Genomic DNA, 26,865 nt, shown 5'->3' on the forward strand with positions numbered 1-26,865 from the left:
TTAAATTTGAATATTACAAGTCATTGTTTATTTTTGTTTTCAGCTAGTTGAGAAACGCACACACGTGGGGCTCGGGCTCGGGTTCGGGCTTGTCGCGATGACGTGGTGAGAGACGACAGCTCTAGCTCTTCTGCTCCAGGGTCTGCACCCTCTTGGTCAGCTCCTCCACTGCTGTCCTCAGCTTCTTCAGCTCCTCAGCCAGAGACTGGACGTCCTGAGAGAGAGGGGTCAGTGCAGTCTGAGTGCTCGCCCCAGTGAGTGTCCCTCTGTCTGTCTGTCTGTCTGTCTGTCTGTCTGTCTGTCTGTCTGTCTGTCTGTCTGTCTGTCTGTGTCCAGACCACAGGACAGCTGCCCTCTGTCTGTCTGTGTCCAGATCACAGAACAGATGCCTGTCTGTGTGTCCAGTGTCTGTCTGTGTGTCCAGTGCCTGTGTGTCCAGGGCCTGTGTCCAGTGTCTGTCTGTCCAGGGCGTGTGTTCAGGGTCTGTCTGTGTGTCCAGGGTCTGCCTGTGTGTCCAGTGCCTGTGTGTCCAGTGTCTGTCTGTGTGTCCAGTGCCTGTGTGTCCAGTGTCTGTCTGTGTGGCCAGAGCCTGTGTGTCCAGTGTCTGTCTGTGTGTCCAGTGTCTGTCTGTGTGGCCAGAGCCTGTGTGTCCAGTGTCTGTCTGTGTGTCCAGAGCCTGTGTGTCCAGTGTCTGTCTGTGTGTCCAGTGTCTCTCTGTGTGTCCAGAGCCTGTGTGTCCAGTGTCTGTCTGTGTGTCCAGTGTCTCTCTGTGTGTCCAGAGCCTGTGTGTCCAGTGTCTGTCTGTGTGTCCAGTGTCTGTCTGTGTGTCCAGAGCCTGTGTGTCCAGGGTCTGCCTGTGGGTCCAGTGTCTGTGTGTCCAGTGTCTGTCTGTGTGTCCAGTGTCTGTGTGTCCAGGGTCTGTCTGTGTGTCCAGTGTCTGTGTGTCCAGTATCTGTGTGTCGAGTGTCTGTCTGTGTGTCCAGTGTCTGTGTGTCCAGGGTCTGTCTGTGTGTCCAGTGTCTGTGTCCAGTGTCTGTCTGTCTCTCTTACCCCGCTGTCTGCCTGCCTGTGTCCAGTCAGGCTGCTGGTGCTCAGCAGGCTCTTCACCACTTTGAACTCCTTGGTCTTGGTCGCGACGAAGCCCTCCTTCAGCGAGATCAGGATTGGCTCCCCATCCTTCCCAGCAAACCAATCGTCAGCATCCACCGCGGGCTCTGGACCAATCGTGTCAGGGTAGAGGTCCTCCTGGAACAGGTCAGACTGGGAGAGAGAGGAGAGAGGAGAGAGGGGGGAGGAGGAGGGAGAGAGGGGAGAGAGAGAAGGAGGGAGGGAGAGGAGAGAGGAGAGAGGGAGGGAGAGGAGAGAGGAGAGAGGGAGGGAGGGAGAGAGGAGAGAGGGAGGGAGAGGAGAGAGGAGAGAGGAGAGAGGGAGGGTGGAGAGAAGAGAGTGGGGAGAGAGGAGAGAAGAGAGTGGGGAGAGAGGAGAGAGGGGAGAGGGGAGAGGGGAGAGGGGAGAGAGAGGAGAGAGGCAGAGAGGAGAGAGAGGAGAGAGGGATGGGGAGAGAGGAGAGTGGGGAGAGAGAGAGGAGAGAGGGTGAGAGAGGAGAGAGAGGAGAGAGGGGGAGAGAGGAGAGAGGGGAGAGGGGAGAGGGGAGAGGGAGGAGGGACAGAGGAGAGGAGAGTCAGTGTATAATGGGAGACAGGGTGTCTATCGAGACAGACACACTGTCTACAGTGTCTACAGGTGTACAGGTACAGGTGTTCTTACCTTGCGGGGGACGGTCATAACAATAGGCTCACATTTCCTCTCGTGTAGCTTATAGAACCTGTGGAGACAGCAGGGACTGACTGAGACCATGATGCACCATATAACAATCGACATCATATACAGACCAGCTCTGTATAGAGACCAATACTGTATACAGACCAGCTCTGTATAGAGACCAATACTGTATACAGACCAGCTCTGTATAGTGACCAATACTGTTTACAGACCAGCTCTGTATAGAGACCAATACTGTTTACAGACCAGCTCTGTATAGAGACCAATACTGTATACAGACCAGCTCTGTATAGAGACCAATACTGTATACAGACCAGCTCTGTATAGAGACCAATACTGTATACAGACCAGCTCTGTATAGAGACCAATACTGTTTAAAGACCAGCTCTGTATAGAGACCAATACTGTATACAGACCAGCTCTGTATAGAGACCAATACTGTATACGGACCAGCTCTGTATAGTGACCTATACTGTATACAGACCAGCTCTGTATAGTGACCAATACTGTATACGGACCAGCTCTGTATAGAGACCAATACTGTATACAGACCAGCTCTGTATAGTGACCAATACTGTATACGGACCAGCTCTGTATAGAGACCAATACTGTATACAGACCAGCTCTGTATAGAGACCAATACTGTATACGGACCAGCTCTGTATAGAGACCAATACTGTTTACAGACCAGCTCTGTATAGTGACCAATACTGTTTACAGACCAGCTCTGTATAGAGACCAATACTGTATACAGACCAGCTCTGTATAGAGACCAATACTGTATACAGACCAGCTCTGTATAGAGACCAATACTGTATACAGACCAGCTCTGTATAGTGACCAATACTGTATACGGACCAGCTCTGTATAGAGACCAATACTGTATACAGACCAGCTCTGTATAGAGACCAATACTGTATACGGACCAGCTCTGTATAGAGACCAATACTGTTTACAGACCAGCTCTGTATAGTGACCAATACTGTTTACAGACCAGCTCTGTATAGAGACCAATACTGTATACAGACCAGCTCTGTATAGAGACCAATACTGTATACAGACCAGCTCTGTATAGTGACCAATACTGTATACAGACCAGCTCTGTATAGTGACCAATACTGTATACAGACCAGCTCTGTATAGAGACCAATACTGTATACAGACCAGCTCTGTATAGAGACCAATACTGTTTACAGACCAGCTCTGTATAGTGACCAATACTGGTTACAGACCAGCTCTGTATAGTGACCTATACTGTATACAGACCAGCTCTGTATAGAGACCAATACTGTATACAGACCAGCTCTGTATAGTGACCTATACTGTATACAGACCAGCTTTGTATAGTGACCAATACTGTATACGGACCAGCTCTGTATAGAGACCAATACTGTATACAGACCAGCTCTGTATAGTGACCAATACTGTATACGGACCAGCTCTGTATAGAGACCAATACTGTATACAGACCAGCTCTGTATAGTGACCTATACTGTATACGGACCAGCTCTGTATAGTGACCAATACTGTATACAGACCAGCTCTGTATAGAGAGCAATACTGTATACAGACCAGCTCTGTATAGTGACCAATACTGTATACAGACCAGCTCTGTATAGAGAGCAATACTGTATACAGACCAGCTCTGTATAGTGACCAATACTGTATACAGACCAGCTCTGTATAGTGACCTATACTGTATACGGACCAGCTCTGTATAGTGACCAATACTGTATACAGACCAGCTTTGTATAGAGACCAATACTGTATACAGACCAGCTCTGTATAGTGACCAATACTGTATACAGACCAGCTCTGTATAGAGACCAATACTGTTTACAGACCAGCTCTGTATAGAGACCAATACTGTATACAGACCAGCTCTGTATAGTGACCTATACTGTTTACAGACCAGCTCTGTATAGTGACCTATACTGTATACGGACCAGCTCTGTATAGTGACCAATAGTGTATACGGACCATCTCTGTATAGTGACCAATACTGTTTACAGACCAGCTCTATACGGTCAGTCCTGCAGGACAGAGGGTGGTCAGACCGGCGGTCAGTGTACCTGGCTATCTCACACTTGTTGACCTCCAGGCCTCTCTTGGGCATGTAGCCCATGCCCTTCTGGGACTCCTTGCTGCTGTACATGGACAGGTAGTGGACATAGGGAGCCTCGTCCGTGATCTCAAAATACCGGATACTGCTGTCCCCCTGAGAGAGACAGACGGGTTAACACACCCTGTACTGAGAGAGAGGGGTTAATACACACCGTACAGAGAGAGGGGTTAATACACCCTGTACTGAGAGAGAGAGGGGTTAATACACACTGAACTGAGAGAGAGGGGTTAATATACCCTGTACGGAGAGAGAGGGGTTAATACACACTGAATGGAGAGAGAGCAGGGTTAATACACCTTGTACTGAGAGAGGGGTTATTACACCCTGAACAGAGAGAAAGGGGTTAATACACCCTGTACTGAGAGAGACGGGTTAATACAACCTATACTGAGAGAGAGGGGTTTATACACCCTGTACTGAGAGAGGGGTTATTACACCCTGAACAGAGAGAAAGGGATTAATACACCCTGTACTGAGAGAGACAGGGGGGTTAATACACCCCGTACGGAGAGAGAGGGGTTAATACACACTGAACTGAGACAGAGGGGTTAATATACCCTTTACGGAGAGAGAGAGGTGTTAATACATCCTGTACTGAGAGAGAGAGTTTGATCACAGCACAGATCAAACAGCAATATCTCACACACTGGGACACACACACACACAAACACAACACAAACTGGAATGCTGCAGAGCCCTAAACAGACAATACACACTAGCTGAATATTTGACCAAGATAAGAAACAACAAACAGAAACAGACCCTGACAAGTACAGGCTGTGACCACAGCCTGGACACACACACTGGACACAGGCAGACCTGGCTGCCCAGAGAGGACAGGCTCAGTGACCACAGCCTGGACACACACACTGGACACAGGCAGACCTGGCTGTCCAGAGAGGACAGGCTGTGCTCCCACTGCCAGCGGGGAGAAATAGAGACAGAGGTGCACTTCCTACTGCAATGGGACAGATACTCTGGGATTAGAGAAACATTCTTCCCGAAATTCAGAAATCTAGTCCAAGAGTTCCCACACCTGCCAGAATCACAACGGGTCCCAATCCTACTGGGAGAGGAAGGAGGGAACTCAGTTGAACTGGCAGCCCAGTATGTGATCTCCTGTCCCAGCCTGAGGAACAGTGAGCCTGTCTCTCAATAATAATAATACAGTGTGTGATCTCCTGTCCCAGCCTGAGGAACAGTGAGCCTGTCTCTCAATAATAATAATACAGTGTGTGATCTCCTGTCCCAGCCTGAGGAACAGACAGTGAGCCTGTCTCTCCATAATAATCTCCTGTCCCAGCCTGAGGAACAGACAGTGAGCCTGTCTCTTCATAATAATAATACAGTGTGTGATCTCCTGTCCCAGCCTGAGGAACAGACAGTGAGCCTGTCTCTCAATAATAATAATACAGTGTGTGATCTCCTGTCCCAGCCTGAGGAACAGACAGTGAGCCTGTCTCTCAATAATAATAATACAGTGTGTGACCTCCTGTCCCAGCCTGAGTAACAGACAGTGAGCCTGTCTCTCCATAATAATATCCTGTCCCAGCCTGAGGAACAGACAGTGAGCCTGTCTCTCCATAATAATAATACAGTGTGTGATCTCCTGTCCCAGCCTGAGGAACAGACAGTGAGCCTGTCTCTCAATAATAATAATACAGTGTGTGATCTCCTGTCCCAGCCTGAGGAACAGACAGTAAGCTTGTCTCTCAATAATAATAATACAGTGTGTGATCTCCTGTCCCAGCCTGAGGAACAGACAGTGAGCCTGTCTCTCCATAATAATAATACAGTGTGTGATCTCCTGTCCCAGCCTGAGGAACAGACAGTGAGCCTGTCTCTCCATAATAATAATACAGTGTGTGATCTCCTGTCCCAGCCTGAGGAACAGACAGTGAGCCTGTCTCTCAATAATAATAATACAGTGTGTGATCTCCTGTCCCAGCCTGAGGAACAGACAGTGAGCCTGTCTCTCAATAATAATAATACAGTGTGTGATCTCCTGTCCCAGCCTGAGGAACAGACAGTGAGCCTGTCTCTCAATAATAATAATACAGTGTGTGACCTCCTGTCCCAGCCTGAGTAACAGACAGTGAGCCTGTCTCTCCATAATAATATCCTGTCCCAGCCTGAGGAACAGACAGTGAGCCTGTCTCTCCATAATAATAATACAGTGTGTGATCTCCTGTCCCAGCCTGAGGAACAGACAGTGAGCCTGTCTCTCAATAATAATAATACAGTGTGTGATCTCCTGTCCCAGCCTGAGGAACAGACAGTAAGCTTGTCTCTCAATAATAATAATACAGTGTGTGATCTCCTGTCCCAGCCTGAGGAACAGACAGTGAGCCTGTCTCTCAATAATAATAATACAGTGTGTGATCTCCTGTCCCAGCCTGAGGAACAGACAGTGAGCCTGTCTCTCAATAATAATACAGTGTGTGACCTCCTGTCCCAGCCTGAGGAACAGACAGTGAGCCTGTCTCTCCATAATAATAATACAGTGTGTGATCTCCTGTCCCAGCCTGAGGAACAGACAGTAAGCTTGTCTCTCAATAATAATAATACAGTGTGTGATCTCCTGTCCCAGCCTGAGGAACAGACAGTGAGCCTGTCTCTCAATAATAATAATACAGTGTGTGATCTCCTGTCCCAGCCTGAGGAACAGACAGTGAGCCCGTCTCTCAATAATAATAATACAGTGTGTGATCTCCTGTCCCAGCCTGAGGAACAGACAGTGAGCCTGTCTCTAAATAATAATAATACAGTGTGTGATCTCCTGTCCCAGCCTGAGGAACAGACAGTGAGCCTGTCTCTCAATAATAATAATACAGTGTGTGATCTCCTGTCCCAGCCTGAGGAACAGACAGTAAGCTTGTCTCTCAATAATAATAATACAGTGTGTGATCTCCTGTCCCAGCCTGAGGAACAGACAGTGAGCCTGTCTCTCAATAATAATAATACAGTGTGTGATCTCCTGTCCCAGCCTGAGGAACAGACAGTGAGCCTGTCTCTCAATAATAATAATACAGTGTGTGACCTCCTGTCCCAGCCTGAGGAACAGACAGTGAGCCTGTCTCTCAATAATAATAATACAGTGTGTGATCTCCTGTCCCAGCCTGAGGAACAGACAGTGAGCCTGTCTCTCAATAATAATAATACAGTGTGTGATCTCCTGTCCCAGCCTGAGGAACAGACAGTGAGCCTGTCTCTCCATAATAATCTCCTGTCCCAGCCTGAGGAACAGACAGTGAGCCTGTCTCTCAATAATAATAATACAGTGTGTGATCTCCTGTCCCAGCCTGAGGAACAGACAGTGAGCCTGTCTCTCAATAATAATAATACAGTGTGTGATCTCCTGTCCCAGCCTGAGGAACAGACAGTGAGCCTGTCTCTCAATAATAATAATACAGTGTGTGATCTCCTGTCCCAGCCTGAGGAACAGTGAGCCTGTCTCTCAATAATAATAATACAGTGTGTGATCTCCTGTCCCAGCCTGAGGAACAGACAGTGAGCCTGTCTCTCCATAATAATCTCCTGTCCCAGCCTGAGGAACAGACAGTGAGCCTGTCTCTCCATAATAATAATACAGTGTGTGATCTCCTGTCCCAGCCTGAGGAACAGACAGTGAGCCTGTCTCTCAATAATAATAATACAGTGTGTGATCTCCTGTCCCAGCCTGAGGAACAGACAGTAAGCTTGTCTCTCAATAATAATAATACAGTGTGTGATCTCCTGTCCCAGCCTGAGGAACAGACAGTGAGCCTGTCTCTCAATAATAATAATACAGTGTGTGACCTCCTGTCCCAGCCTGAGGAACAGACAGTGAGCCTGTCTCTCAATAATAATAATACAGTGTGTGACCTCCTGTCCCAGCCTGAGGAACAGACAGTGAGCCTGTCTCTCCATAATAATAATACAGTGTGTGATCTCCTGTCCCAGCCTGAGGAACAGACAGTGAGCCTGTCTCTCAATAATAATAATACAGTGTGTGATCTCCTGTCCCAGCCTGAGGAACAGACAGTGAGCTTGTCTCTAAATAATAATAATACAGTGTGTGATCTCCTGTCCCAGCCTGAGGAACAGACAGTGAGCCTGTCTCTCAATAATAATAATACAGTGTGTGATCTCCTGTCCCAGCCTGAGGAACAGACAGTGAGCCTGTCTCTCAATAATAATAATACAGTGTGTGACCTCCTGTCCCAGCCTGAGGAACAGACAGTGAGCCTGTCTCTCAATAATAATAATACAGTGTGTGATCTCCTGTCCCAGCCTGAGGAACAGACAGTGAGCCTGTCTCTCAATAATAATAATACAGTGTGTGATCTCCTGTCCCAGCCTGAGGAACAGACAGTGAGCCTGTCTCTCAATAATAATAATACAGTGTGTGATCTCCTGTCCCAGCCTGAGGAACAGACAGTGAGCCTGTCTCTAAATAATAATAATACAGTGTGTGATCTCCTGTCCCAGCCTGAGGAACAGACAGTGAGCCTGTCTCTCAATAATAATAATACAGTGTGTGATCTCCTGTCCCAGCCTGAGGAACAGACAGTAAGCTTGTCTCTCAATAATAATAATACAGTGTGTGATCTCCTGTCCCAGCCTGAGGAACAGACAGTGAGCCTGTCTCTCAATAATAATAATACAGTGTGTGATCTCCTGTCCCAGCCTGAGGAACAGACAGTGTATAGTATTTGTATAGTATATGTAAATATTTTATGATATGTCTCTGTTGTAAATGTCTGTAGATTATATTTTACTTTTATTTTATGTTTTGTGCCACATTAATTTTATTATTTTTATTTGCTTTGGCAACACTGATTGTACCCATCGGTCATGCTAATAAAGCACCTTGAATTGAGAGGGGTTAATACACACTGAACTGAGATGGAGGGATGTTAACTCTTACCAGAAAACTAACTCTTACCTTGCCCACCAGGTAAACGATACCAGTATCGGGGTCAAAGAAGGGCAGCAGGACTCCACTGCTGGTGTCGAGCTCCTGCAGTGTCATGGGCTCTGAGAAACTGCTCTGCACAGACACACACAGAACAGCACAGTCACGAGGAGAATCACTGCTGTTCACCAGCACTGATCACTACTGCTGCTAATACTGCCGCCTGCTGCTGGTGTCGAGGTCCTGCAGTGTCACAGAGCAGCACAGTCACGAGGAGAGTCACTACTGTTCACAAGCACTGATCACTACTGCTGCTAATTCTGCCGCCTGCTGCTGGTGTCGAGGTCCTGCAGTGTCATAGAGCAGCACAGTCACAAGGAGAGTCACTACTGTTCACAAGCACTGATCAATACTAATGCTAATACTGCTCCCTGCTGCTGGTGTCGAGGTCCTGCAGTGTCATGAGCTCAGAGAAACTGCTCTGCACAGACACACACAGAGCAGCACAGTCACGAGGAGAGTCCCTACTGTTCACAAGCACTGATCACTACTGCTGCTAATACTGCCCCCTGAAGGTCGCAGGTCATCGGGACGTACCGGATCCCACAAGGCCACCTGTCTCTCACTCATGCGGCTGAACCCTGTGGTCAGGATCTTCCCATCAGACACAAAGATCGCCCTGACAGGCCTGGAGCCCTCATGAGGCTTCTCCTTCTCCTGCAACAGAGAGAGAGGGGTTAATACACACACTGACTGGACACTCCAGTACATGAACACTGCACTGAGAGAGAGAGAGGGGTTAATACAGACACACTGACTGGACACTCCAGTACATTAACACTGCACTGAGAGAGAGGGGTTCATACAGACACACTGACTGGACACTCCAGTACATTAACACTGCACTGAGAGAGAGAGGGGTTAATACACACACACTGACTGGACACTCCAGTACATTAACACTGCACTGAGAGAGAGAGAGGGGTTAATACACACACACTGACTGGACACTCCAGTACATTAACACTGCACTGAGAGAGAGAGGGGTTAATACACACACACTGACTATATACTCCAGTACATTAACACTGCACTGAGAGAGAGAGAGGGGTTAATACACACACACTGACTGGACACTCCATTACATTAACACTGCACTGAGAGAGAGAGGGGTTCATACAGACACACTGACTCCACACTCCAGTACATTAACACTGCACTGAGAGAGAGGGGTTCATACAGACACACTGACTGGACACTCCAGTACATTAACACTGCACTGAGAGAGAGAGGGGTTAATACACACACACTGACTGGACACTCCAGTACATGAACACTGCACTGAGAGAGAGAGAGGGGTTAATACAGACACACTGACTGGACACTCCAGTACATTAACACTGCACTGAGAGAGAGGGGTTAATACAGACATACTGACTGGACACTCCAGTACATTAACACTGCACTGAGAGAGAGAGAGAGGGGTTAATACAGACACACTGACTGGACACTCCAGTACATGAACACTGCACTGAGAGAGAGAGAGGGGTTAATACAGACACACTGACTGGACACTCCAGTACATTAACACTGCACTGAGAGAGAGGGGTTAATACACACACACTGACTGGACACTCCAGTACATTAACACTGCATTTATTACAGTGTTAGTTGCAGCCATATCACTTTGCAACTCACAACTGGAAAGCTCAGCAGGGGTGAGCCTGGCCAGTACCTGGAGGGGAGATTCCTGGGAAAAACTAAGGCTGCTGCTGGGAGAGGTGTGAGTGGGACCAGCAGGGGGCGCTCTCTCCCTGCGCTCTGTGTGGGTCCTGATGGCCCAGTACAGTGACGGGGACACTAGACTGTAAACAGGCAACACCCTTCGGGTGAGACGTGAAGCTGAGGTCCTGACTCTCTGTGCTCATTAACAATCCCAGGGTGTCTCTCGAGAAGAGTCGGGGTGTCACCCCAGTGTCCTGGCCAAATCTCCCCCTGGTCTTTACCCATCATGGCCTCCTAATAACCCCCCTCTCTGACCTGTCCTCATCACTCTGCTCTCCTCCCCACTGAGAGCTGCTGTGTGGGAGAGGACTGGAGCCTCATCCAGGTGGGGTACACACTGGTGGGGGTGGAGGGGATCCCCATTACTGTAAAGAGCTTTGAGTGGGGTGTCCAGACAGACGCCATATAAGTGTAAGCAATTATTATTATTATTAATATTAATATTAATATTATTAATATTACTTAGAGAGGAATTGAGTATCTGTGAGTAGGAAATAGAAAAAGGAGCAGAAACAAAGAGGGAGTGGGAGAGGGAGTGGGAGTGGGAGTGGGAGTGGGAGAGGGAGTGGGAGTGGGTGTGGGAGTGGGAGTGGGAGTGGGAGAGGGAGAGGTAGTGGGTGTGGGAGTGGGAGTGGGAGAGGGAGTGGGTGTGGGTGTGGGTGTGGGAGAGGGAGGGAGAGGGAGTGGGAGTGGGAGTGGGAGAGGGAGAGGGAGAGAGAGAGGGAGAGGGAGTGGGAGTGGGAGTGGGAGAGGGAGAGGGAGAGGGAGAGGGAGAGGGAGTGGGAGTGGGAGAGGGAGAGGGAGAGGGAGAAGGAGAGGGTGTGGGAGTGGGAGTGGGAGAGGGAGTGGGAGTGGGAGAGGGAGAAGGAGAGGGAGAGGGAGTGGGAGAGGATGTGGGTGTGGGAGAGGGAGAGGGAGAGGGAGTGAGGGAGGGAGTGGGTGTGGGAGTGGGAGAGGGAGAGGGAGTGGGAGTGGGAGTGGGAGAGGGAGTGGGAGAGGGAGAGGGAGAGGGAGTGGGAGTGGGAGAGGGAGAGGAAGTGGGAGTGGGAGTGGGAGAGGGAGAGGGAGTGGGAGTGGGAGTGGGAGTGGGAGAGGGAGAAGGAGAGGGAGAGGGAGAGGGAGTGGGAGAGGGAGTGGGAGTGGGAGTGGGAGTGGGAGAGGGAGAGGGAGAGGGAGTGGGAGTGGGAGTGGGAGAGGGAGAGGAAGTGGGAGTGGGAGTGGGAGTGGGAGTGGGAGTGGGAGAGGGAGAGGGAGAGGGAGAGGGAGAGGGAGTGGGAGTGGGAGAGGGAGAGGGAGAGGGAGAGGAAGTGGGAGAGGGAGAGGGAGAGGGAGAGGGAGAAGGAGAGGGTGTGGGAGTGGGAGTGGGAGAGGGAGTGGGAGTGGGAGAGGGAGAAGGAGAGGGAGAGGGAGTGGGAGAGGGTGTGGGTGTGGGAGAGGGAGAGGGAGAGGGAGTGAGGGAGGGAGTGGGTGTGGGAGTGGGAGAGGGAGAGGGAGTGGGAGTGGGAGTGGGAGAGGGAGTGGGAGAGGGAGAGGGAGAGGGAGTGGGAGTGGGAGAGGGAGAGGAAGTGGGAGTGGGAGTGGGAGAGGGAGAGGGAGAGGGAGTGGGAGTGGGAGTGGGAGAGGGAGAAGGAGAGGGAGAGGGAGAGGGAGAGGGAGTGGGAGAGGGAGTGGGAGTGGGAGTGGGAGTGGGAGAGGGAGAGGGAGAGGGAGTGGGAGTGGGAGTGGGAGAGGGAGAGGAAGTGGGAGTGGGAGTGGGAGTGGGAGTGGGAGAGGGAGAGGGAGAGGGAGAGGGAGAGGGAGTGGGAGTGGGAGAGGGAGAGGGAGAGGAAGTGGGAGTGGGAGTGGGAGAGGGAGAGGGAGTGGGAGTGGGAGTGGGAGAGGGAGAGGGAGAGGGAGTGGGAGTGGGAGAGGGAGAGGGAGAGGAAGTGGGAGTGGGAGTGGGAGAGGGAGAGGGAGAAGGTGTGGGTGTGGTTGTGGGAGAGGGAGAGGGAGTGGGAGTGGGTGTGGGAGTGGGAGAGGGAGAGGGAGAGGGAGTGGGTGTGGGAGTGGGAGTGGGTGTGGTGGTCTTGTGGCCTCACTCACAGCGATGACGGAGCCCTTTCGGGGGTCAATGATGCGGATGACCTTGTCCTTGCAGGAGGTGACAATGCGGCTGCCATTGTAGTTCCAGCCAACACTGTAGATCATGTCAGAGTGCAGAGAGTCCAGGCGGATCACAGGCTCCGCACGAGCCACATTCCAGATCATGATGACATTGTCACAGCCTGAGAGAGAGGGGTTAACACACACACACTGACTGGACACTCCAGTACATTAACACTGCACTGAGAGAGAGAGGGGTTAACACACACACACTGACTGGACACTCCAGTACATTAACACTGCACTGAGAGAGAGAGGAGTTAATACAGACACACTGACTGGACACTCCAGTACATTAACACTGCACTGAGAGAGAGAGGAGTTAATACACACACACTGACTGGACACTCCAGTACATTAACACTGCACTGAGAGAGAGAGGGGTTAACACACACACACTGACTGGACACTCCAGTACATTAACACTGCACTGAGAGAGAGAGGAGTTAATACAGACACACTGACTGGACACTCCAGTACATTAACACTGCACTGAGAGAGAGAGGGGTTAATACACACACACTGACTGGACACTCCAGTACATTAACACTGCACTGAGAGAGAGAGGGGTTAATACAGACACACTGACTGGACACTCCAGTACATTAACACTGCACTGAGAGAGAGAGGGGTTAATACAGACACACTGACTGGACACTCCAGTACATTAACACTGCACTGAGAGAGAGGGGTTAATACAGACACACTGACTGGACACTCCAGTACATTAACACTGCACTGAGAGAGAGAGGGGTTAATACAGACACACTGACTGGACACTCCAGTACATTAACACTGCACTGAGAGAGAGAGGGGTTCATACAGACACACTGACTGGACACTCCAGTACATTAACACTGCACTGAGAGAGAGAGGGGTTAATACACACACACTGACTGGACACTCCAGTACATTAACACTGCACTGAGAGAGAGAGGGGTTCATACAGACACACTGACTGGACACTCCAGTACATTAACACTGCACTGAGAGAGAGAGGGGTTAATACACACACACTGACTGGACACTCCAGTACATTAACACTGCACTGAGAGAGAGAGGGGTTCATACAGACACACTGACTGGACACTCCAGTACATTAACACTGCACTGAGAGAGAGAGGGGTTAATACACACACACTGACTGGACACTCCAGTACATTAACACTGCACTGAGAGAGAGAGGGGTTCATACAGACACACTGACTGGACACTCCAGTACATTAACACTGCACTGAGAGAGAGAGGGGTTAATACACACACACTGACTGGACACTCCAGTACATTAACACTGCACTGAGAGAGAGAGAGGGGTTCATACAGACACACTGACTGGACACTCCAGTACATTAACACTTCACTGAGAGAGAGAGGGGTTAATACACACACACTGACTGGACACTCCAGTACATTAACACTGCACTGAGAGAGAGAGAGGGGTTAATACAGACACACTGACTGGACACTCCAGTACATTAACACTGCACTGAGAGAGAGAGGGGTTAATATACACACACTGACTGCACACTCCAGTACATTAACACTGCACTGAGAGAGAGAGGGGTTAATACACACACACTGACTGGACACTCCAGTACATTAACACTGCACTGAGAGAGAGAGAGGGGTTAATACAGACACACTGATTGGACACTCCAGTACATTAACACTGCACTGAGAGAGAGGGGTTAATACACACACACTGACTGGACACTCCAGTACATTAACACTGCACTGAGAGAGAGAGGGGTTAATACACACACACTGACTGGACACTCCAGTACATTAACACTGCACTGAGAGAGAGAGAGGGGTTCATACAGACACACTGACTGGACACTCCAGTACATTAACACTGCACTGAGAGAGAGAGGGGTTAATACACACACACTGACTGGACACTCCAGTACATTAACACTGCACTGAGAGAGAGGGGTTAATACAGACACACTGACTGGACACTCCAGTACATTAACACTGCACTGAGAGAGAGGGGGGTTAATACAGACACACTGACTGGACACTACAGTACATTAACACTGCACTGAGAGAGAGCGGGGTTAATACACACACACTGACTGGACACTCCAGTACATTAACACTGCACTGAGAGAGAGGGGTTAATACAGACACACTGACTGGACACTCCAGTACATTAACACTGCACTGAGAGAGAGGGGGGTTAATACAGACACACTGACTGGACACTCCAGTACATTAACACTGCACTGAGAGAGAGGGGGGTTAATACAGACACACTGACTGGACACTCCAGTACATTAACACTGCACTGAGAGAGAGTGGGGTTAATACAGACACACTGACTGGACACTCCAGTACATTAACACTGCACTGAGAGAGAGGGGGGTTAATACAGACACACTGACTGGACACTCCAGTACATTAACACTGCACTGAGAGAGAGTGGGGTTAATACACACACTGACTGACACTCCAGTACATTAACACTGCACTGAGAGAGAGAGAGGGGTTAATACACACACTGAATGACACTTCAGTACATTAACACTGCACTGAGAGAGAGAGGGGTTAATACAGACACACTGACTGGACACTCCAGTACATTAACACTGCACTGAGAGAGAGGGGTTCATACAGACACACTGACTGGACACTCCAGTACATTAACACTGCACTGAGAGAGAGAGAGGGGTTAATACAGACACACTGACTGGACACTCCAGTACATTAACACTGCACTGAGAGAGAGGGGTTCATACAGACACACTGACTGGACACTCCAGTACATTAACACTGCACTGAGAGAGAGAGAGGGGTTAATACAGACACACTGACTGACACTCCAGTACATTAACACTGCACTGAGAGAGAGAGGGGTTAATACAGACACACTGACTGGACACTCCAGTACATTAACACTGCACTGAGAGAGAGAGGGGTTAATACAGACACACTGACTGGACACTCCAGTACATTAACACTGCACTGAGAGAGAGGGGGGTTAATACAGACACACTGACTGCACACTCCAGTACATTAACACTGCACTGAGAGAGAGAGGGGTTAATACAGACACACTGACTGCACACTCCAGTACATTAACACTGCACTGAGAGAGAGAGGGGTTAATACAGACACTGACTGGACACTCCAGTTTGCAGGGTGTGTTCAGATGATTTTCAGTGTTTGCTCAGGTTTTGTAAGATGTGTTGAGGGAGTTTTTAGGGTGCATTCAGGGTTTGTTCAGTGAGTGTGCAGAGTGTTCTATTTTAGTGTGCAGGGTGTGTTCAGGGAGTGTGCAGGGAGTGTTCAGGGAGTGTGCAGTAGGGGTGCAGTACCTGCGCTGAGTAGAACATTGTGTGCTGTGGGGTGCCAGCTCAGAATCCCGACACGCTTGGAGTGACCCTCCAGAGTGACCACTGCCTCGGTCATTGGCTTGGTCAGACCACCATCAGGAATCTCCCAGATCTACAGAGAGAGAGAGTGGTCAGAGAGACAGAGTGACCACTGGCCTGGTCAGACCACCATCAGGAATCTCTCACATCTACAGAGAGAGAGAGTGGTCAGAGAGACAGAGTGACCACTGACCTGGTCAGACCACCATCAGGAATCTCCCAGATCTACAGAGAGAGAGTGGTCAGAGAGAAAGAGTGACCACTGGCCTGGTCAGACCCCCATCAGGAATCTCTCACAGTCTGTACTGATCGTCTCCCTTAGCGTCCGGCCAGTTCCAGACTGATACTGACCAGAAGAGACACAGACAGGATGACCAGTAGACAGACAGAGAGACAGACAGGCAGACAGGCAGACAGGCAGACAGGCAGAAATGCAGACAGACAGGCAGAGAGACAGACAGACAGGAAGACAGAGAGACAAACAGACAGAATTGCAGACAGAGAGGGAGAGAGGGAGTCAGACAATTAGAATAACAGACAGACAGGCAGAGAGACAGACAGGGAGAGAGACAGACAGGCAGAAATGCAGACAGACAGGCAGAGAGACAGAGAGACAGGCTGAGAGACAGACAGACAGAAATGCAGATAGACAGACAGAGAGTTAGACAGAGACAGGCAGACAGAGAGACAAACAGACAGGCAGAGAGACAGAGAGACAGGCTGAAAGACAGACAGGCAGACAGGCAGACAGACAGGCAGAGAGACAGACAGGCAGACAGGCAGACAGACAGACAGACAGGCAGAGAGGCAGACAGGCAGACAGACAGACAGGCAGAGAGACAGACAGACAGGCAGACAGACAGAGAGACAGGCAGAGCAGCCTACAGAGCTACAGGGAGGTCAGAGTGACCTCTCACAGTGAATCATGGGAAGGCTCTGGCTGAGTGAGGCAGCGTGGGAATCTCACCATGACTGAGCAGTCCTCAGAGCCACTGGCGATGATGTTGTCATTGTGAGGGCACCACTCAATATCCAGGACAGGACCAGTGTGACCACACACCGTGGGCTGAGCGATGTCAACACGACCTGTCTGAGAGAGAGAGGGGTCAATACACACACACTGACTGACACTCCAGTACATTAACACTGCACTGAGAGAGAGAGAGGGGTTAATACACACACTGACTGGACACTCCAGTACATTAACACTGCACTGAGAGAGAGAGGGGTTCATACAGACACACTGACTGGACACACCAGTACATTAACACTGCACTGAGAGAGAGAGGGGTTAATACACACACTGACTGGACACTCCAGTACATTAACACTGCACAGAGAGAGAGAGGGGTTAATACACACACTGACTGGACACTCCAGTACATTAACACTGCACTGAGAGAGAGAGGGGTTCATACAGACACACTGACTGGACACTCCAGTACATTAACACTGCACTGAGAGAGAGAGGGGTTAATACACACACTGACTGACACTCCAGTACGTTAACACTGCACTGAGAGAGAGAGGGGTTAATACAGACACACTGACTGGCACTCCAGTACATTAACACTGCACTAAGAGAGAGAGGGGTTAATACAGACACACTGACTGGACACTCCAGTACATTAACACTGCACTGAGAGAGAGAGGGGTTAATACACACACACTGACTGGACACTCCAGTACATTAACACTGCACTGAGAGAGAGAGGGGCTAATGGCAGGCTAGGGATGAATTCAGTCAGATGGTTTGAATTTGTAAGGAGATGTCACCAATTACTCCAGTCAGCCTGAGTTTGTTAATGGGCTGTAGCTGTGTGTGAGACAGGGAGGAGGTCAGGGAGAATGTGGCTTCATGACGACTCTGCTTTCTGGACTGGGGTACTCAGAGCTGGCTACCATATTGCACACACTCCTAAACCCGGGTTCGACACTTGTGCAGATATCACAGATAGCGCAGGGGTGCCGAGTCTGTTCTGTGTCTGTGAATCACCAGATTCAGGGCTCAGAGTGACCAGTACAGATTCAGGGCTCAGAGTCACCAGTACAGATTCAGAGCTCAGAGTCACCAGTACAGATTCAGGGCTCAGAGTCACCAGTACAGATTCAGAGCTCAGAGCGACCAGTACAGATTCAGGGCTCAGAGTCACCAGTACAGATTCAGAGCTCAGAGTGACCAGTAGAGATTCAGGGCTCAGAGTCACCAGTACAGATTCAGGGCTCAGAGTCACCAGTACAGATTCAGAGCTCAGAGCGACCAGTACAGATTCAGGGCTCAGAGTCACCAGTTAAGACTCACACAGATCCTCTCTCTGTTTGTGTTTCTCAGTCTCTGTCTAGTTCACATACAAATTCCATCTTAAATTTAATTTCAAACTCTCTCTCTCAGTCTGTCTCTCTTTCTCTATCAGTCCGTCTCTCTCTCAGTCTCTCTCAGTCTCTCTCTCTCTCTCAGAGCTGGCCTGTCTCTCTCTCTCTCTCTCAGTTCAGTTCAAGGTGCTTTATTAGCATGACCGATGGGTACAATCAGTGTTGCCAAAGCAGATAAAAATAATAAAATTCACATGAAACAAAACAAAAAATATAAGTAAAATAAAACCTACAGACATATTACAGCAAAGACTCTCAGTCTCTCTCTCTCAGTCTCTCTCTCTCAGTCTCTCTCTCTCTCAGTCTCTCTCTCTCAGTCTCTCTCTCTCAGTCTCTCTCTCTCTCAGTCTTTCTTTCTTGGTCTCTCTCTCTCAGTCTCTCTCTCTCTCAGTCTCTCTCTCTCAGTCTCTCTCTCTCTCAGTGTCTCTCTCTCTCAGTCTCTCTCTCTCGGTCTCTCTCTCTCAGTCTCTCTCTCTCAGTCTCTCTCTCTCTCAGTCTCTCTCTCTCTCAGTCTCTCTCTCAGTCTTTCTCTCTCAGTCTCTCTCTCTCTCAGTCTCTCTCTCTCAGTCTCTCTCTCTCTCAGTCTTTCTTTCTTGGTCTCTCTCTCTCAGTCTCTCTCTCTCTCAGTCTCTCTCTCTCAGTCTCTCTCTCTCTCAGTGTCTCTCTCTCTCGGTCTCTCTCTCTCGGTCTCTCTCTCTCAGTCTCTCTCTCTCTCAGTCTCTCTCAGCTCCGCCCACATCACCACTTCCTGACAGCTGCACTCAGGACCGGTGTGACCGAATAAGGTAAAAGTACCAGAGACAGCGAAAACACACACACAGACACACACAGACACACACAGACACAATCACTGACCCCAGACCTGCACTGACCCCAGACCTGCACTGACCCCAGCCCTGCACTGACCCCAGCTCTCTGCACTGACCCCAGACCTGCACTGACCCCAGACCTGCACTGACCCCAGCCCTGCACTGACCCCAGCTCTCTGCACTGACCTCAGACCTCACTGACTCCAGCTCTCTGCACTGACCCCAGCCCTGCACTGACCCCAGCTCTCTGCACTGACCCCAGACCTCACTGACTCCAGCTCTCTGCACTGACCCCAGCCCTGCACTGACCCCAGTCCTGCACTGACTCCAGCTCTCTGCACTGACCCCAGACCTCACTGACCCCAGACCTGCACTGACCCCAGCCCTGCACTGACCCCAGCTCTCTGCACTGACCCCAGACCTCACTGACTCCAGCTCTCTGCACTGACCCCAGCCCTGCACTGACCCCAGACCTCACTGACTCCAGCTCTCTGCACTGACCCCAGCTCTCTGCACTGACCCCAGACCTGCACTGACCCCAGACCTGCACTGACCCCAGCCCTGCATTGACCCCAGCTCTCTGCACTGACCTCAGACCTCACTGACTCCAGCTCTCTGCACTGACCCCAGCCCTGCACTGACCCCAGCTCTCTGCACTGACCCCAGACCTCACTGACTCCAGCTCTCTGCACTGACCCCAGCTCTCTGCACTGACCCCAGACCTGCACTGACTCCAGCTCCCTGCACTGACCCCAGACCTCACTGACTCCAGCTCTCTGCACTGACCCCAGACCTCACTGACCCCAGCCCTGCACTGACCCCAGCCCTGCACTGACCCCAGCCCTGCACAGCCCTGTCGCGCGGCCGGCCCGTCTCTGGCTGGTACCTTGGCGAGGGGCAGCACCATGAAGGCGCCACCACCGCTGGCGTCCACGATCATGGCCAGGAACTTGGGGTTGACGGAGCAGAAGGTGCTGTCCCAGGTCATCTGCGAGATGCGCATATCATCGTAGCACTGGTCAGCCTTCACCCCCTGGCCAAACACATGGCGGAACTTACTGGTGCGGACAACCTTCCTGGACATGGTCAGTGGTCAACTGAGGGAGAGAGAGAGGGGTTAATACAGACACCCTGACTGGACACTCCAGTACATTAACACTGCACTGAGAGAGAGAGGGGTTAATACACACACACTGACTGGACACTCCAGTACATTAACACTGCACTGAGAGAGAGAGAGAGGGGTTAATACAGACACACTGACTGGACACTCCAGTACATTAACACTGCACTGAGAGAGAGAGAGGGGTTCATACAGACACACTGACTGGACACTCCAGTACATTAACACTGCACTGAGAGAGAGGGGGGTTAATACACACACTGACTGGACACTCCAGTACATGAACACTGCACTGAGAGAGAGAGAGAGGGGTTAATACACACACACTGACTGGACACTCCAGTACATTAACACTGCACTGAGAGAGAGAGGGGTTAATACACACACACTGACTGCACACTCCAGTACATTAACACTGCACTGAGAGAGAGAGGGGTTCATACAGACACACTGACTGCACACTCCAGTACATTAACACTGCACTGAGAGAGAGAGGGGTTAATACAGACACACTGACTGGACACTCCAGTACATTAACACTGCACTGAGAGAGTGGGGTTAATACACACACACTGACTGGACACTCCAGTACATTAACACTGCACTGAGAGAGAGAGGGGTTAATACACACACACTGACTGGACACTCCAGTACATTAACACTGCACTGAGAGAGAGGGGGGTTCATACAGACACACTGACTGGACACTCCAGTACATTAACACTGCACTGAGAGAGAGGGGTTAATACACACACACTGACTGGACACTCCAGTACATTAACACTGCACTGAGAGAGAGGGGTTAATACACACACACTGACTGGACACTCCAGTACATTAACACTGCACTGAGAGAGAGGGGTTAATACAGACACACTGACTGGACACTCCAGTACATTAACACTGCACTGAGAGAGAGAGGGGTTAATACAGACACACTGACTGGACACTCCAGTACATTAACACTGCACTGAGAGAGAGAGAGAAGGATCAAAATAGACACACTGACTGGAAACTCCAGTACATTAACACTGCACTGAGAGAGAGAGGGGTTAATACACACACACTGACTGGACACTCCAGTACATTAACACTGCACTGAGAGAGAGAGAGGTTAATACACACACACTGACTGGACACTCCAGTACATTAACACTGCACTGAGAGAGAGAGGGGTTAATACAGACACACTGACTGGACACTCCAGTACATTAACACTGCACTGAGAGAGAGAGAGGGGTTCATACAGACACACTGACTGGACACTCCAGTACATTAACACTGCACTGAGAGAGAGAGGGGTTAATACAGACACACTGACTGGACACTCCAGTACATTAACACTGCACTGAGAGAGAGAGAGAAGGGTCAATATAGACACACTGACTGGACACTCCAGTACATTAACACTGCACTGAGAGAGAGAGGGGTTAATACACACACACTGACTGGACACTCCAGTACATTAACACTGCACTGAGAGAGAGAGGGGTTAATACACACACACTGACTGGACACTCCAGTACATTAACACTGCACTGAGAGAGAGAGGGGTTCATACACACACACTGACTGGACACTCCAGTACATTAACACTGCACTGAGAGAGAGAGAGAGAGGGGTTAATACAGACACACTGACTGGACACTCCAGTACATTAACACTGCACTGAGAGAGAGAGAGGGGTTAATACAGACACACTGACTGGACACTCCAGTACATTAACACTGCACTGAGAGAGAGAGAGAGAGGGGTTAATACAGACACACTGACTGGACACTCCAGTACATTAACACTGCACTGAGAGAGAGAGAGGGGTTCATACAGACACACTGACTGGACACTCCAGTACATTAACACTGCACTGAGAGAGAGAGAGAGAGGGGTTAATACAGACACACTGACTGGACACTCCAGTACATTAACACTGCACTGAGAGAGAGAGAGGGGTTAATACAGACACACTGACTGGACACTCCAGTACATTAACACTGCACTGAGAGAGAGAGAGGGGTTATTACAGACACACTGACTGGACACTCCAGTACATGAACACTGCACTGAGAGAGAGAGGGGTTAATACAGACACACTGCAGTGGTTGATGTGTCTTAGTGGTCATGAGTTACAGCTCAGTGCGTCTGTTTCACACAGGAAGTCACAGAGCAGGATGGAGTTGTACCCTTCCCTTCTGCTGCTGAGAACGAGCTTCAGTCTGACGTCTCAGTGGGGAGTCTCACTGTGCTTTACTGCGCTGTACTGTGTTTCTACCCTGCTCTCACTGTGCTTTACTGTGCTGTACTGTGTTTCTACCCTGCTCTCACTGTGCTTTACTGTGCTGTACTGTGTTTCTACCCTGCTCTCACTGGGCTTTACTGCGCTGTACTGTGTTTCTACCCTGCTCTCACTGGGCTTTACTGTGCTGTACTGTGTTTCTACCCTGCTCTCACTGTGCTTTACTGTGCTGTACTGTGTTTCTACCCTGCTCTCACTGTGCTTTACTGCGCTGTACTGTGTTTCTACCCTGCTCTCACTGTGCTTTACTGTGCTGTACTGTGTTTCTACCCCGATCTCACTTGGCTTTACTGCGCTGTACTGTGTTTCTACCCTGCTCTCCCTGGGCTTTACTGTGCTGTACTGTGTTTCTACCCTGCTCTCACTTGGCTTTACTGTGCTGTACTGTGTTTCTACCCTGCTCTCACTGTGCTTTACTGTGCTGTACTGTGTTTCTACCCTGCTCTCACTGGGCTTTACTGCGCTGTACTGTGTTTCTACCCTGCTCTCACTGGGCTTTACTGTGCTGTACTGTGTTTCTACCCTGCTCTCACTGTGCTTTACTGTGCTGTACTGTGTTTCTACCCTGCTCTCACTGGGCTTTTCTGCGCTGTACTGTGTTTCTACCCTGCTCTCCCTGGGCTTTACTGTGCTGTACTGTGTTTCTACCCTGCTCTCACTTTGCTTTACTGTGCTGTACTGTGTTTCTACCCCGATCTCACTGGGCTTTACTGCGCTGTACTGTGTTTCTACCCTGCTCTCCCTGGGCTTTACTGTGCTGTACTGTGTTTCTACCCTGCTCTCACTTGGCTTTACTGCGCTGTACTGTGTTTCTACCCTGCTCTCACTGTGCTTTACTGTGCTGTACTGTGTTTCTACCCTGCTCTCACTGGGCTTTACTGTGCTGTACTGTGTTTCTACCCTGCTCTCACTGGGCTTTACTGCGCTGTACTGTGTTTCTACCCTGCTCTCTAGTCTCGACGTGCTGCTCTCTTGCACACACAGGCATCAGAGGAAGGAAGTGGAAACAGAGAGTTTTGAAACTCGACCTGCTTTTAAAAACAGCAAAACAAAAACCACAATCTCACATCAGCGACTTATAAGGGCACAAACTGGCTCCTGCCCTCACCCCTGACCCCGCCCCCCGCCCCCCCGCTCAGAGCTGTGTGCAGGTTCCCCATTTCTGCACTGACATCACCCTGAGAGACACAGGCAGAGACCTGAGCCAGCACTGCACACTCATCACACTCATCCAACAGGACTGGACCAGCGGTCCCCCTGGTCCAACAGGACCGGACCTGAGCCACCGGACCAGCTGTCCCCCTGGTCCAACAGGACCGGTCCTGAGCCACTGGACCAGCTGTCCTCCTGTGACTACAGGACTGGACCTGACTGTTATCTAGTCTGACCCTGACAGAGGGCAGTGATCCACTCTGACCCTGGGAGAGAGCAGTGATCCAGTGTGACCCTGAGAGACAGCAGTGATCTAGTCTGACCCTGACAGAGGGCAGTGATCCACTCTGACCCTGGGAGAGAGCAGTGATCCACTCTGACCCTGGGAGAGAGCAGTGATCTTGTCTGACCCTGAGAGACAGCAGTGATCTAGTCTGACCCTGAGAGAGGACACCGATCCATTCTGACCCTGGGAAAGGACAGTGATCTAGTCTGACCCTGAGAGACAGCAGTGATCTTGTCTGACCCTGAGAGAGGACAGTGATCCACTCTGACCCTGGGAGAGAGCAGTGATCCATTCCGAACCCGAGAAAGAGCAGTGATCCACTCTGACCCTGGGAAAGGGCAGTGATCCAGTGTGACCCTGAGAGACAGCAGTGATCCTGGGAGATAGCTATGCATTAGACAGAGAGATCAGTAGTCTGTGTGACAGAGAGAGTGAGGAGTTGTGTGATAGAGAGAGGATGTGGTCTAACTGCTCTCTCCCTCTTCTGCAGTATGCACTCTGTCATCTCTGCCACTTCTACCTCATCTCTCTGGGCCACATCAGTGCACACAAGTGTCTCTCTGTGTGTGGGACAGTAATAGAGATCAGTGCTGTAAGAGAGCTGTGTCTCTCTGTGTGTGGGACAGTAATAGAGATCAGGGCTGTAAGAGAGCTGTGTCTCTGTGTGGGACAGTAATAGAGATCAGTGCTGTAAGAGAGCTGTGTCTCTGTGTGTGACAGTAATAGAGATCAGTGCTGTAAAAGAGCTGTGTCTCTGTGTGTGACAGTAATAGAGATCAGTGCTGTAAAAGAGCTGTGTCTCTGTGTGTGACAGTAATAGAGATCAGTGCTGTAAGAGAGCTGTGTCTCTGTGTGGGACAGTAATAGAGATCAGTGCTGTAAAAGAGCTGTGTCTCTGTGTGGGACAGTAATAGAGATCAGGGCTGTAAGAGAGCTGTGTCTCTGAGTGACAGTAATAGAGATCAGTGCTGTAAGAGAGCTGTGTCCCTGTGTGTGACAGTAATAGAGATCAGTGCTGTAAGAGAGCTGTGTCTCTGTGTGGGACAGTAATAGAGATCAGGGCTGTAAGAGAGCTGTGTCTCTGTGTGGGACAGTAATAGAGATCAGGGCTGTAAGAGAGCTGTGTCTCTGTGTGGGACAATAATAGAGATCAGGGCTGTAAGAGAGCTGTGTCTCTGTGTGGGACAGTAATAGAGATCAGGGCTGTAAGAGAGCTGTGTCTCTGTGTGGGACAGTAATAGAGATCATTGCTATAAGAGAGCTGTGTCTCTGTGTGACAGTAATAGAGATCAGTGCTGTAAGAGAGCTGTGTCTCTGTGTGGGACAGTAATAGAGATCAGTGCTGTAAGAGAGCTGTGTCTCTGTGTGGGACAGTAATAGAGATCAGTGCTGTAAGAGAGCTGTGTCTCTGTGTGGGACAGTAATAGAGATCAGGGCTGTAAGAGAGCTGTGTCTCTGTGTGGGACAGTAATAGAGATCAGTGCTGTAAAAGAGCTGTGTCTCTGTGTGACAGTAATAGAGATCAGTGCTGTAAGAGAGCTGTGTCTCTGTGTGGGACAGTAGTAGAGATCAGTGCTGTAAGAGAGACAGTAGTAGAGATGTAATAATACAGAACTCTGCTCTGCTGTAACACAGTGTTAGCGCAGTGGACTGTGATGACAGTCGGTGTTTCTAACAGGCCCAGTTGAAGCAGAAGGGACTCCAGTCTGCTGTGGTACTGAGAGCCTGTCCCTGAAACGCACACCACACGAGCTCTCTCCCTCTCTCCACAGACTCGCTGCCTCTGCTACCCAATTAGCAGCAATTAGCAACAACAATCAGCCTTTGTACAACCCTGGAGGAGTTCACACAGAAACCTCCGCTGGCCTCCTCTCTCTGCCAGCCTGTCCACCTCCCTCCCCCCCCCGCCGGACGCAGAGGCGCTGGGCAGTCCTTACCTGGTCAGCAAGAGGACGAGCAGGCCGGGTCGGGTCGGGTCGGGTCGGGTCTGTCAGGCGGCGGACCGGCGTCTCAGCGCGAGAGAGTGGAGTGAGGAAGAGCTGAGACTCACCACAGCTTTAACTGACAGAGAGGAAGTGAGAGAGAGGGAGGAGAGAGAGAGGAGAGAGAGAGGAGAGAGAGGAGAGAGAGAGGCAGGCGGTCAAAAGGCTAGTGAGACTGGTTAAACACACCAGCCCCACTGAGCACGTCTGGGATCAACTCGCCCATCCCTGTACAACACAGAGCCTGAGAGAGTCAGGGCCTGACCAGTCACACACACACACACACACACCAGCCCCACTGAGCACGTCTGGGATCAACTCGCCCATCCCTGTACAACACAGAGCCTGAGAGAGTCAGGGCCTGACCAGTCACACACACACACACACACCAGCCCCACTGAGCACGTCTGGGATCAACTCGCCCATCCCTGAACAACACAGAGCCTGAGAGAGTCAGGGCCTGACCAGTCACACACACACACCAGCCCCACTGAGCACGTCTGGGATCAACTCGCCCATCCCTGAACAACACAGAGCCTGAGAGAGTCAGGGCCTGACCAGTCACACACACACACCAGCCCCACTAAGCACGTCTGGGATCAACTCGCCCATCCCTGTACAACACAGAGCCTGAGAGAGTCAGGGCCTGACCAGTCACACACACACCAGCCCCACTGAGCACGTCTGGGATCAACTCGCCCATCCCTGAACAACACAGAGCCTGAGAGAGTCAGGGCCT

General features: G+C 50.4%; 1 protein-coding gene across 1 annotated transcript; it reads right to left on the bottom strand.

Moving 5' to 3' along the window:
- On the bottom strand, window positions 1-26,228 carry coro1a (coronin 1A). The gene is made up of 11 exons (XM_088909531.1): window positions 26,082-26,228; window positions 20,177-20,387; window positions 17,076-17,198; window positions 16,052-16,181; window positions 12,672-12,853; window positions 9,402-9,521; window positions 8,835-8,939; window positions 3,855-4,000; window positions 1,768-1,825; window positions 1,051-1,260; window positions 1-214 (listed from the first exon to the last, which is right to left on the bottom strand). Exons 2-11 carry the CDS (start codon window positions 20,372-20,374, stop codon window positions 122-124), a joined length of 1,365 nt encoding a protein of 454 aa, XP_088765657.1. The 5' UTR covers window positions 20,375-20,387; window positions 26,082-26,228; the 3' UTR covers window positions 1-121.
- Between the last annotated feature and the right edge of the window lie 637 nt (window positions 26,229-26,865).

Source organism: Atractosteus spatula, unplaced genomic scaffold, assembly GCF_055471065.1.
Source record: "Atractosteus spatula isolate fAtrSpa1 unplaced genomic scaffold, fAtrSpa1.hap1 Scaffold_33, whole genome shotgun sequence".
Taxonomy (NCBI): domain Eukaryota; kingdom Metazoa; phylum Chordata; class Actinopteri; order Semionotiformes; family Lepisosteidae; genus Atractosteus; species Atractosteus spatula.

What these genes read in the sequence shown, in the direction of transcription:
- coro1a (XM_088909531.1), bottom strand. Translation starts at nt 20,374, where the DNA reads ATGTCCAGGAAGGTTGTCCGCACCAGTAAGTTCCGCCATGTGTTTGGC. An exon ending in TGGTGCTGCCCCTCGCCAAG is followed by an intron (nt 17,199 to 20,176) that starts GTACCAGCCAGA and finishes TCTCTCTCTCAG; the next exon opens with ACAGGTCGTGTTGACATCGC. An exon ending in AGGTGGCCTTGTGGGATCCG is followed by an intron (nt 8,940 to 9,401) that starts GTACGTCCCGAT and finishes GTGTCTGTGCAG; the next exon opens with AGCAGTTTCTCAGAGCCCAT.